Genomic DNA, 13,107 nt, shown 5'->3' on the forward strand with positions numbered 1-13,107 from the left:
GTTAGTTTTCAGAGAATGAAGTAATTTACAGCGACTGAGTCACAAAACTGACTCTAATTTAGCTCAAACCACAACACAGGCTGAGGTTCAATACTGATTTTTTTCCCCCCCCCCCCCCCTCAGTTAGTGCGTTTTGGAAATAATGTTTGGTAAGCCTGTAAGGTGTTTGTTTTTTCAAATAAACACCCTCATACACCTTTCCTTCTCATGTGCCAGGTGTGTGGTTTCTTTAAAAAAAAAAAGCTGACAGCTTGAGGTTCTGAAGAAAACATACCAAGGTATTACTGCTTGTTTGTTTGCTTTCAAAAGTGTGGGGCTTCTAGGAGACACTGTATACCCAGAGATAAAAAGGCATGGTTCTGATATTTGTGTAGCTCTGTTACTCCTGAAAACATGTATTAAAGAAGGGAAGAGGAAAAAAAAAAAGAAGAAAATGAAAAAAATGAACTTTTATGTCAGAATCAAGGAATAACCCTGAGGGTTGCCATAGATTTAGCAGGAAGTCACACTACAAATTGAACTTGGGACATGAATTCCAGGTCCCCACTTTAACCACAAGATTGTTCACTCTCTTCTCTGTAGAAGGACCAGTTGGCTGAAAAAAGTACCTTTTCTTGGGTGGAAAGCTCCACCCAAGTCCCACTGGCCCTGCAGCGAAACTGCCTTATCCTTCAGCCCTTACTGGCAGAGGATGTGCTGCTGGGCAATGGCAGTGGTTGGCAGTAGTGTGAGCCTTTAGTCTCTGAGTTACTGTTAACTTTGTTCTTGAGAACTGTTTTTTTCCTAGCAAGTTGTTTGTGATGGTTCATGTTTCCTGTCTAAATGCACATTGCATGCAGTGTGGCTGTTTCAGGTGCCACTGGAAGGTTTGTGGGAAAAAATAGCTCCAGCCTGGGAGAGCTCCAGTGTAAAAGGTTCCCCCTTTAAGGGAACATTATCAGCTCACTGGAATATTTATTGCATTTGTAGATCAGTAGTTTTTCTGTACCGTTTAAAACTGGTGCCAGAAGGTACAGCCAGAGCAGTAACTTGTTTGTACTGCTAGAGGAGGAATGTGTGCTTCGCACAACTTACATTTTATTTTATGCAAGAGCTGCATATTCTAAAATCACACCATGATAACTTTATGCACTTCACGCCCTTTTTACCTCATCATATTTTTTAGTAGGACTTTTGGAAGGGCTGCTTTCTGAAGTGACAGCTTTGCTTCAGTGTAACATGGGCAGCAAATGAGATCATCTCTTCCTGTAGCTGCTCCAACGTTTCAGTCTATATTCAGTAGCAAATATTGAGTTTCTTGTCTACTGCAACCAGGTTAAACTGCTATTCAGCTCCATCTGCAGGCTGGTATCCTGCTTAGGGTCCTGTCAACAAATTGCACTGTAGGAACATGGATGAATAGTAAAGAGGTCATGTTAGCTCTTGCCTTAAGTATGAGGGACTTTTAAGAGTGGATTAAGTTGAACCAGTACTTGGTAGACAGTTTCCAACAAGATCCCTTGAAATCCAGTGTCACCTCTACTACTGGAAACAAGTTGATGCTTTGTCAGCGTGCAAGCCAGGCATGCTTGGCATCTGACTTTCAAGTGGTAAAGTGTAGGTGACTGGAGCAGTTTGTGAAACACTTGTTACTGAATTGGTGTCCAAAGTAAGAGCCGAAACTAAAATGCAAGAACTTGTTCATGTCAGATCACTGATAATGTTGAGCTAATACTGACTAAGGACTAGGTATTGATTGTGAGTTGACCTGCTTAGTTACTCTGCAGTGTCAGGAAGGTTTATGATTTTAAAAGAATCAACCAGGGGGGCAAGGCAGTGTAGAGAGCTGTGATTATTATTATTTTGTTTAGTTTTGTTTGTGTTCAACTGATACTTCATCAGAAACACTGGATTTTGCTGCTTCATAAAATAGAGCCACTGGAACAACGCGTTTGAGGTATGGTCCAGTGATACAGAAAGAGACCATCTCGCCACAAGGAGAAGGAGCTGCATGTTCTGGAAGCAAGAGGGCAGAGGGAAATCTACCAGTGTGAACTTGGTCTGCTAAAGGTTTATTTACGGGAAGAGTGACTGACAGCAGTAAAATATGTAAACGCTAGACTTTTCACAGTTCATGCTCGCGTATGCTAATAAGATTCGCTTCTGAATATGGTACTCAGTTACTATATAAAGTTTAAGAGAAATATGTTTAATTCTTTTAAACTTAGCTCATTGGATTGTAAGCTCAGAAGGACAGATTTTTTCACCACTTCATGCATCGGCGCTACCTAGTGATCAGGATTTCACATGCTACTGCAATAGAAATAACTGAATTTTTCTTCCGAGAAACCATAAGAAGTTTTCCATGCTTTATGTACATGAAGTGCTTTTACTTCCTTCTTCATTTTTGATTTCTTGCAAAGTAACAGCATAGTCTGCCATTTATGGTCTTGACCACTATAGTTACAGATTTTTCTTAGTGGATGCATCTATGAAATGCTCAGAGTTAGCTATACATAGAGTTTTGAGACACAGGAGACAAATAGACTGTGGTTATGCACAATATCTGTGGTGGAGGTAGGTTACTTGGTTCAGGTTTCCAGAGATTTACTGATCAGGTCTTACCATATTATATCACTTGGCGCCTTAGCAATTTATTTTGTAATATGGTACACAGAACAGAGGGAATTGCAGCTAGTGTTTTTGGATGTTGACTGTGATATGGATAAAAGAAAAAACAAGAACTCTTTCCCTCATAAAATACCTACTGTCTCTGATTTCCATGCTCTGTTTCTCTATTTTTGCTGATCATATCAGAGTCTTTTTTCAAATGCAGATACATAATAAAAAGGCAGATTATCCATATGGAAACACAAAATATACGTGTCCAGAAAAATATTGCAGTGGGAGAATCTATGCAGGAAATAGTACTAAAAACTGATTCTTTGATGACTGTTTCACAACATCTGTTTCATTATGGGTTAAATGAGTAATGGATTTCAAGATTTTAAGCAATGGTAAGATAACTGTGAATTATTATTACTTAACCATGAATCTTATTACTTAAGATAATTGAACTGTCTTCAAGTATTGACTAACAAGATGAAGGGAAAGTTTCAGAATGAAATTATGTGGATTTAGAAGAAATATGGTAATGCACCGTATGCTTCTGTACCCAGTCTTAGTAAATGTATGACGGTTTTTGACTAAAAAGTTTGTGTTGAAATTGCTGACCCTTGGGTAATTGAAGTAGGCATTCATTATATTAAATATGATGTATGGGTATCTGGGACTTACACTTAATACTTAGATTTGTAGGGTTCCTTTTGTTTGTTCAGTTGAGAAATGCATTCTTTGTATAGTGGAGGCAGATGTAATCATACTCAACTTTTCCTTTGAGCCAGTGGAATGCAAGCTGGTGTCCTGCACCATGTGGGCAGAGTACTTTAAACAAGTCTAAATTGTGGCTCTTCATTCTTAGTTTCCACACGCTGGCACTCTGCCTGTGTGCTACACCAGTTTAGGAAGTGGATACAGGAAAGAAAAATGGGAGGAGAGAGGGAAAAGGTTGGTATTTTGGTGTCTTGTGCCTGTGCTGGCCTTGCTGCCTGACCTCATGAGCACCCGTGTAATCACAAAGGAGGGTCATTGCTGTTTGGCCAGGAGTGGGCTGGGATCTTGGCAGCCCGTGTTCATGTTGGCCTAAGCATCCATCGTTAATTTAACACTAGAATGTGGCTATGACGTGTCGTGCAGGCTCCGTTCTGTAGTACTATGAGTTTTAGAGCTTTTGATTCATGCAAAGCATGAGCAGAACAGATCTATACAAGCTAGAAATGAATAGAAATCAAAGTAGAAACACCCTGATTCCTAGTTCTTTAGAACCACGTGCATTCTAATATAATTTCAGGTAAGCTTCATCTGTATTACTGTCTTTTATTGCCTGAACCATTGAAAAGCAGACATCAGAAATCCTGCGTAGTGAAGGCAACAGAGGAATGAATTTTGGAACAGCAGGCATGAATTTTAACAATTTGAGGACAATGAACTCTTGCAATTTGACTTATTTATTCTGGTCCAGAATGTCTCTGAAGACGTGATTGTTTGTAACTCTAAGTAAAGCCACTTTTAGAACATGATAGATGGTGATAAAACATTAGAGAGGAAGGAGGTGCTGTGCAGGACCTAAGCTAACACACTGTGCCAGCTGTGCCAGACCTTTGTTTTTCTTTTCTTTTCCCTATTTTTTTTTTTTTTCAGGTTGGGTTAGTGCCAGCTCTGCTGGTTACCAGGAGAAGGGAACTAGTGACAGATAGGTAGTAGAAAAGGGCCAGAAAAAGAAGGCAATGGAGATGGAAGAAGACACAAGAAGGCAGAAGTAAAAATGTGAAGAGAAGGACTTGATGGAAGGAAGACTCAACTAACAAGTTTCCAAAACACTACTTTAGATTTTATGGTACTGGTGATATCATTAGGAAAATTTACAATTGTCCTATTTTTCCACCAGATTCAAAGACATTTGTGTTCTTTCAGTAACTTTTCTGGTAGGCGTGGAAGGTATCTGTGTTTACGTAATCGTCTCATGGACTACTAGGGAATATGTCATTCCAGTTAAAATATCACTGACATAATTGAAATCTTTAAAGCATTTTCCTGTGTACAACATGTATAAAGAGATGGTTGTTTTGGCAGTTAGTGGGCAGAAGATTATGGAAGCTAAGGTTTCAATATGTCTCTGGTTATTCCTCTTTTTCAGTTCTTAGATTTTCCTCTGTCAGATTTTACTAAAATAGAACTCACTGAATCGAACTCACTGAATCTTTACATATTGTAAGCTATAAGCTGATATCACTTTATTAGGAACAGGGCAAATCACAGATCTGCAGTTCGAGTGATGTGGATTTTATTGCAGGGCGTGAAAACACTCCTTGACTCTACATTGCTACATTTGTAAAAGGTAGTGGCTTGGTAATTCTGTATTTCTGTCATTCTTTTTTTCTGTTTGTACTGTAGAATTAAGAGTTGGCTCTACTAATTTGTAGCTGTGATCTTTCATTTGCCCATGTGAAATACCATACGTGGCCTTTTAGAGCAGACTTCAAAAAGATTATTTGTCTTCTATTTATCAAGTTTCTAATTTGTACATTAAAAGAACATACAAACATCTGAACTGTAGGGAATTGGAGGGAGTGAGTTCATGGACTGACTTTCTATGGAGCAGTGCCTAGGTGCAAGAGGAGCTCCCCTCTTGTGAAATTTGGAAATCCTCAGGGTAAAGCACACATGGCATTTTTTAAAGTTGATGTTGTATACAGTAAAGTAACAGTCTGAGAAGTAATATAAGTATGTTTTCCTGGGCTGGTGGTTGGGTAGAAATCCTTGTGAGAAGAGCCATGCTGCCTGCGGCTTAGAAGCAAGGTGTATGTGAGTGAAAAGAACAAATGCATCATTTGACTACTAGAAAGCAGAGCTGCAGTCCAAGGGATCCAGAAAGAAGATATGGTGTTCAATGCAACCATCTTGGAGCTGTGCTTAAGCTTATAATGGAGAACATTTAGAGGGGAGTTTGTTTTTGGAAATAGAATAGTAGGTAAAAGTAGGTATCTGTGAATCCGTAATGCTTTTGTAGAGTTTAAAAGGTTGGGGAATTTGTGCATTTGGTTAGAGGGAAGCTGTTTTAAAGCACCAGTGTAGTTTTCCCAAGCTGAAAGTCTGGTAACAGAAGAGGAATAAAGCTGTTAGGGAAGAGGATGGTAACAGCATTTAGATCCAGGCTACTGTTCTCCAGGAGATGGGCAAGATATTAAAAAAAAAAAAAAGGAGGTGGGACACATCTAAAGGGGGAAAATGTAATTGCAGCTTTTAATGTGGAAACTTGCTCTTTTTTTTTTAAAAAAAAACTGTGTCTTTACTTCACAGCAAGCAAGGGCAGAGCAGGAAGAGGAATTCATCAGTAATACTCTATTTAAGAAGATTCAAGCTCTGCAGAAAGAAAAAGAAACACTTGCAGTAAACTATGAAAAGGAAGAGGAATTTCTCACTAATGAGCTCTCAAGAAAACTGATGCAGGTAATTAGTGCCTTTACTGATGTTTCTCCCAAGAGCCTCAGGACCAACTGGTGGCTGAATGTTTTTGTTAGAGTGACTGCAGTTAGAAGGATGTGGTCAGGTTGACACTTGAAGTACAAGAAGTGCAGTTAGTAAGTGGTTTTTAATATATTTCTTTAAAAATTGTGTCATAGCATTGAGAACCTCCAAGTTTATATAGAGATGTGAAGAGATGGATGTAGCTTAAAGTAAATGTTAACTGTCTTACAAAAGAGAGTTACTGATTGATTTAAAATGCTAGGGAAACAGGCACTTTTTTCTGAAGTATTTGATATTTAACAGGAGTCCTGAAATATTAAACTTTATATACAAGGATGTGCAGTGATGCTTGTAGGGGACTTTATAAATAAATTTGTCCATACTTTTAACAAAATAGTTGCTTCTCTTGAATTAAAAGCATCGATCAAGTGCTAAAAGTAAAAAGTTGTACATGCTGGGACAATTCATGGTGGAGAAACTTCTTTTCATAACCCAAGTTGCTAGTTTATTTTTTAAATGAGTAAGTATTTGTTGGAAGTGTTGTACATGCCTGCCCTGTTCTCTTAGACTTGCATAAATACCTGCTTTTCACCTCTGTAGGAGACAGGGTGTGAAATTAAGTGAACGTTTGGTGTGATCCACTATGGCTTTTTGCGTGCCATCACATACAAGCTTTGTCATGAAAAAACTAGTCAGTTTTGAAGAACCTGATTTGTATGTTGTAAGTATTTCTTATGTTCTGCAGCTGGTGACTTAAGGCATGTTTAGCCCTGCAGTTAGGAAGTACACTGGGAACAACATTAGAGCTAATTTTGTTACTGAAAAATGAGACCTCTATGACTCAGTCTGTTTGATGCCTATTATCACATAATAAGTTGAGTATCAAGATAAAATATCCTAGATCTGGTATTACTGTTCACCCTTGCTGTTCTTGAGGACTGACAAGGATGTTTCTGAACAAGATGCACCTCTGCTTTCGAAGTCATACGTTTTTATGAAAGAGAGAAGCAGATGGCAGTAAAATAGGGGTATTGAGTGTTCTTTTGTAAATGAAGTAAGATGTAGGTTTCTCTGTGGAAAAAAGATTTCCACTAAAATTTCTTTGAGTACAAAGAGAAATAGTATGTTGAGCAATGTTGTCTAATTGAAAGAGGTATGTAGAAATCTGTTACAGATCCAAGTTACCTGGGACTGTACTATACACAGTGTAGAGCAAAGTAAAACTTAATTTTAAGTAAAAGCATGAATTGCACTTGATTTGGCTGAAGAGTTTTGAACTCATATAATGACCTTGCATACAAATTTGTACTGCATCAGTACTGCAGCAGCTACATTGCTGTATCTAGTAATTACTTAAAATATGCTTAGCCTTTTTCCTAGGATTCAACTAAGATTGCTTTAAAGCTCCATCTTTAACAGTTCTTAAATTACTAGTATTATGCACAATAGGTTCACACATTACAAGGAGAAATATAAGCTTCTTGTCAGCCTAAAACTAAAATTAATTTTTATTCTTTTCTGCTATGGACTTTCAGAAAGTATCCTTTGACTGTTGCAGCAAATTAAGAAAAAGGTGGCAATCTACTGTTCTCAAAATGGCGAAGGGGGTGCCTTATTGTCATGTATGAAATCAAGGCGTAATGCTGTTTATCCATTAGAAACCCTTAAAGGGTGTAACTTCATTCTCACTTGTGAGAGAAAGATTCTGAGAAGCTTGTATGTCAGAAATGGAAAGCTACCTTAAAACTGGTGTGATTGTTCTTGCCTTTTGTACAGCACGTGGAGAAAATCTGAATTTTTTGATTTAACATTGTCCTGTAAATATTAACCTGCTTTCAGGAGGCAAGCTGCAAGTTTCTGCTGAAAGAAACTACATAGTCATAACTAAGATAATATGGAGGTAAAAATCTGACCAGCACCTGCTTTTATTAATATCTCAGCCAAAAGCCTTACTCTTCATTTCGTGTGGCCTTCCCGTAAGCCTCATTTAGCGTTTTATAAAACGTGATCATGTCAACAAGAAGATTTTAAAAGGCGACCTGTGTTCCAAACTGTTAGTCCTAAAACTGTGTGGTTTCTCTTGGCATCATTAGGTAGCAGTTTTTGGAAGTAAATCATTAGTTTGTCCTCTATCTAAGTATTAACCCTGCTTACTTACAAAAGAACAGCTGTCAGCATCCTGTCAATGCTGGTGGTGGTTGTGCCTGTGAAGGGTGAGTGGTGTTGAACATCTTGCTTCACCTTTTAACTGCAATACACAGAGAAGATGAGAAGGGATATTTCAAAGCTCTAGTGCAAAGCATGTTTTAAGCTGTGTCAGAGGAATCTATCTGGTCTGCAGGTTTTTGCAGTCCATACGTCTGGATGGCTTTTCATACCTTTACAGTGGCTTGAGACTTGCAGTACAGGTGGAAGACTTGTTTGTTTTAAAGCAAACAGTGTAATAATAAAACTGTTATTCTGTTTGTTTGCATGCTGAATGTAGATCTCATTTTGTGGCTTGATGGTCTTTGATGTGATAAACTTGCTGTGAAATGTGCAAAATGCATATTAATGCATTCTCCTAAACACTTGTAACATGCTCAGCAGCTTATGAATTATACAAAGGAAATGATCCCTTCACCTGAAGAGCTTACCCGTGGAACTAGGAAACATTTGATTACTATAGTATGTTTCCACAAATTTTTTATCTCTATAGTGATGATGTATTTAGTAAGTTGCTATTAGAATATTGGTGAGTTACAGACAATTGTCTGAAAGAACAAAGAACTGAAAATAATAGTGACATTGGTTTTTGTTTTCTGAAAGATTGTTGTTTGAAAGTTTTGATTCTTCTATTATGAATCCTGCCAGATAAAAAATCTCAGAAACTCCTGATAATACAAGTAAACTTGTTCTGTGGAAAAGAGACCATCATTAGCACACGGCACATGGTTAACTTATTATTTTTTACAATATCTTTACTAGTTTAGGATATCCTTCCTGTTACACAGATGCTAAATTCCTGACTAATGCTTTTCAGACACAAAAAGTTATATAATTATAATTTACCTTCTTTTATTTCCTGAGATTTGTGGATGCCAGTACTTACCATTACCTCCTGGAATGTAGCAATACTGTCTTTATTAGAGAATGCAAGACTAATGAGGCCGTTATAAGGCTAATGATGGATTGATAAATGCCTTCTTCCCTTTTTGGTATCTTTGCTCTGTAGAGAATTCTAGCTACATTAGATGCTGCCTTTTCTTGGATTATGACCAGCAGTGCCGTAGTCTTCAGTGGAAATGTGGGCATTAATTGATTGCTCCACTGTTCTTTACTATTTGGGGTTAAACTTTTAATCTCTGTGTTTGCCAGGCAACATTGGCCTGACCTGGAACAAGACTTTGAAAATTCATGCTGTCATACTTTGTGCATCACATGGCTTCTGGCTTTTTGTGTGACTATGAGGAAACAAAAATGCATATCAATCTGTTCTGTTTAAGACTTTGCCATTTGCCACAGAGGAAGGGATGGATTTCTGGTAAACTGCATATGATATGTAGTCTCTTAATTATTCAAGTATTTACTAGCCTGTGGCTGTGTCATAATTACTACCATAGTATTCAGCTGAAAGCTGCCTAGCAGAGGGACTTTTTTCATCATGCCTGTGTGGTTTTTTTGCTTTGTCAAATGTTTGTTTGTCACAATTGTCGGGGCTTATGCATCGCATTCAGAGTGGCATCTGGAATGAGCTTCCAGAATGTTAAAATGTTTTAAACGTGAAAGCTGTCTGCCAGAGCATGAGCTGCAGCACTCCTTGCTAACAGCCTAACAAGAATTTCGCAGTTCAGCATGATGTGCATTATTATTATAACACACAGGGTTACATCAGGTTTTATATATTGTAAGAAATTAATTTTGAAACATTTTACTGTATGCTGGACTGATTCTAAATGTGTACAATAGCACATAAAAGAAGGTGTTTTCACTGGAATAATAATCTTCCATTTGCCAGGCTTTCTGATGCCATACCATTGCTTGATAATACCTATTTATAACTTTGTGGCATTAGCTTTTACTGCCTCTACACACACAATAAATAAGTGTGTACTTTTTTTAAAATTTCCTTTTTAGCATAATTTTTTATTTTCTAGGCTGTAAGCTGCAGAGATAAAGGATCACTTGCTTCTCAACAGAGCTTTTGGAGAAAACAAAAACTTTTCATCACATACGTTCCTGATAAAGTTCTTATAAGCCTTATGTACAGTCACTATATTTTCCAATGCTCTTACTCTAAAATATATTTTTTCTATCTCACTAAGTCTCTGGAAAGTTAGGAACAATATTCCTCGATCTCTAGTCATTATAGAATGTTAGTGATGTTTTGCAGAGCATTATTAGAAATGTTTTGATGCAGGATCTATTCTCGCAGCTGTGGACATGGTTTGAAATTTAAATTAGTAAATCTTGAAAATTTATCTTTTGTGAAACAAAGCTGCTCAAAAAAAGCACTTTTTAATACTGTTTGGACTTACAAAGTCAGCTATTCTTTAAATTGCACAATGGTCTTTTTCAAAATCAAATAGATTTCTTTTTTTCACTACCCTTATATTTTTGAAAGTGCAAATTCTTCAAAGTGTGTGTCCTTGAAAGTGTAATGTTATGATGTACCAAGATAATAGCATAATGTGTAGTCATGCAGATTAAGTAATTGGAAGGCTATACAGAACTGTTTCTCATGCCAGTCTGATTCCTGATAATTCTTTAAAAAATTATGTCTGTAAACATAAGCTGTTACCCTTCCTGCTCTCCAAAATACGATACGTCATCTTAAGAATGCAAATGGGATTTTTGCTGAATAAACGGAGTCAGCTCATCTCTCATTTATTTGATGAACATCTTGTGTAAAGAGGAGGCAAACTGCTGATACAAATTGTTAATAAATAGGACTTTCAGGATGCAGCAAAGGAGGAAGTAGACAACTTTTGAGGGCTGGAGTACTGAAAATAGACTGTTCAATAGAATGTACAAGATTATAGTCTGAGGGATTAATGAGAGTTGTTTTTTTAAGGGCAGCTTCATCCATTAGCTTCATGATTTCATTAAATGCTTTCTGCTGTCCCAGAATAAGCCAGTACAGTAAGGAGGAAAGGTAAATGCGGTCCTGTATTGTATCACAAAACGTTTCTGTAGAGACAAGAATACTATGATAGTTGCATAGGACAACATATGTACTCTTTCTGCTGCTAAGCTTTGTATTTGACAGCCCTGTTCTGACTTTAAAGTATTAGCTGTCTCGTACCAAACCCATCTCTGATCTTATGTAGCTGAAAATTGCCCCAGTGTCTCTCCTAGTGCTTTCATGTGCAATTCAAGGCCTATGAGATGTTATCGTCAAGGTGACATGGTCTAACACATTTTTTCCTTCTCTTTAGCTAGCAGTTGTAGGTGTATCTCTAAACAGTTGTTACTACAATTGTATTTAATTAAAAACAGTTTGAAAATATTCTCTTAAGTAAAATAAGCACTATCCACCGGTGTTTTACCAGTGGATATTTTCTCTTTGTTAGCAATTCTGTCTTTCGTTGTTGGGGTTTCAGCAACAACTCTTTTTTTTTTTTTTTGTTTGGTTTGGTTTGGCTTTGTGATCAAAGCTAATAAAGGGCAAAAAAATTTCCCCAATGATGAGTGACAGATACCATTAAAGTATTTTGGGGTGTGCCGTTAGTATTTTTCTCACACTTGGAATAATGAAGCTGAAAAGGGTGATGGGGAGCAGCACAAGTTTATCAGAATGTCTAAGAAGGCTTTCATGTTATAATCCCCTTTAGCACTCAAAGGGAAAGTGTTTGTGGGTTTCTTTTTATTCCCAGTCACTTTGCTTTCTGGTGCATTTGTTAAAATCAGAATAGAAGATATTCCTATAACACATCTCTTCTGCTTTCATTTAGTAGCCTTCTGATCAGCTGGAATGGTCCTTCGGCTGTAGTATGTTTGTACTCCCAAGGCAGGGTTTAGTAGATCCTATGCACACAGCAGCTCAGATCTAATGAGTAAGCCTCATCAGTCACATGTGATAGAAATTCAAGTGAGCTTTTAAAGGACTGATTTGATAAGCAAGATTGTGCTATTGCAGCTCAGTTTGTTTTAAATAATATGATAGTTGTATTTGCATGAAACATATGAGAGTAATAAAAAGTATTTGGTTTTAAGTTGGTTTGAGGTGCCTTCATACGACTGTATGATGTGCCTGCCTCCCTGGCATGTCTGCAAATGCCAGCAGTCTCCAACCACGCACTTTGTTAGCAGCATCTGGCTTTAGGCTGAGTAAGAGCTTCTGGCTGTGTGCCTTTTCATGCAGTTTAATTTGCTAACTAAATATAAGCTGATTACAGTAACTGGCTTTGGTCTCAGTTTTTAGTTAGGTAAAAAACAGCATCTAGCTTTTTTAATGAAGCAAAATGAAGATTGATGAAAGTCTAGCTGCTACCTTGAGCAGGGTTGTAATCTGTGCACTGTTTGCTCCTTGGGTCTGTGGCCATCTTCAATCTTAAGCTGTAGCTGCTGCATAGAGATGGGGAAGGAAAGAAGAAGGGTTTGTGGCGTTGTAAGGCTGAATAATGTTCTTCTCTTATTATACCATTTTTTTTCCAACCAAGCTTAACTCCAATACTGAAGTAAAAAACTTCAAGTTTTTGATTACCAAATAACACAATATTTTGATTTAAAAGTGTGAGTGTAAATTTTTCTTCTAATGAAAATCTCACTTAGCAGCCCCACATATTCTCACACAAGAAATGAAATGCCTTGTTTCCAACTAGGCAGTTAAATAAAATTTCCTAATCTTTTGATCAAGACCTGCCAGGATAGTCACAGTGATTGTCGTGGAGTCTATGTGGCTTCCTCGGTGCATGGGAGGTTCCTTGAGCATCAGCGGTTTCTGTAAATGTACTGTAATTTAGTAAGTGAAAGGAATAACTCTCATTTATTTTTTAATTCCTATTCTGATGTTAATTTTAATTTGTGAAAAATAAAATCTTGAAATTGATAAACCCTGAA

At 37.3% G+C, this 13,107-nt stretch overlaps 1 protein-coding gene across 2 annotated transcripts in view; it reads left to right on the plus strand.

The window, feature by feature from the left end:
* CCDC6 (coiled-coil domain containing 6) overlaps positions 1-13,107 on the plus strand; it is a 54,066-nt gene that overhangs the window by 15,374 nt on the left and 25,585 nt on the right. For both annotated transcript variants that reach the window (XM_054071210.1, XM_054071211.1), the window contains exon 2: positions 5,899-6,048. In XM_054071210.1, the coding sequence (XP_053927185.1) occupies positions 5,899-6,048 (150 nt within the window). The remainder of the gene's footprint in view (positions 1-5,898; positions 6,049-13,107) is intronic.

This window comes from Cuculus canorus, chromosome 7 (genome assembly GCF_017976375.1).
Source record: "Cuculus canorus isolate bCucCan1 chromosome 7, bCucCan1.pri, whole genome shotgun sequence".
Lineage (NCBI taxonomy): Eukaryota > Metazoa > Chordata > Aves > Cuculiformes > Cuculidae > Cuculus > Cuculus canorus.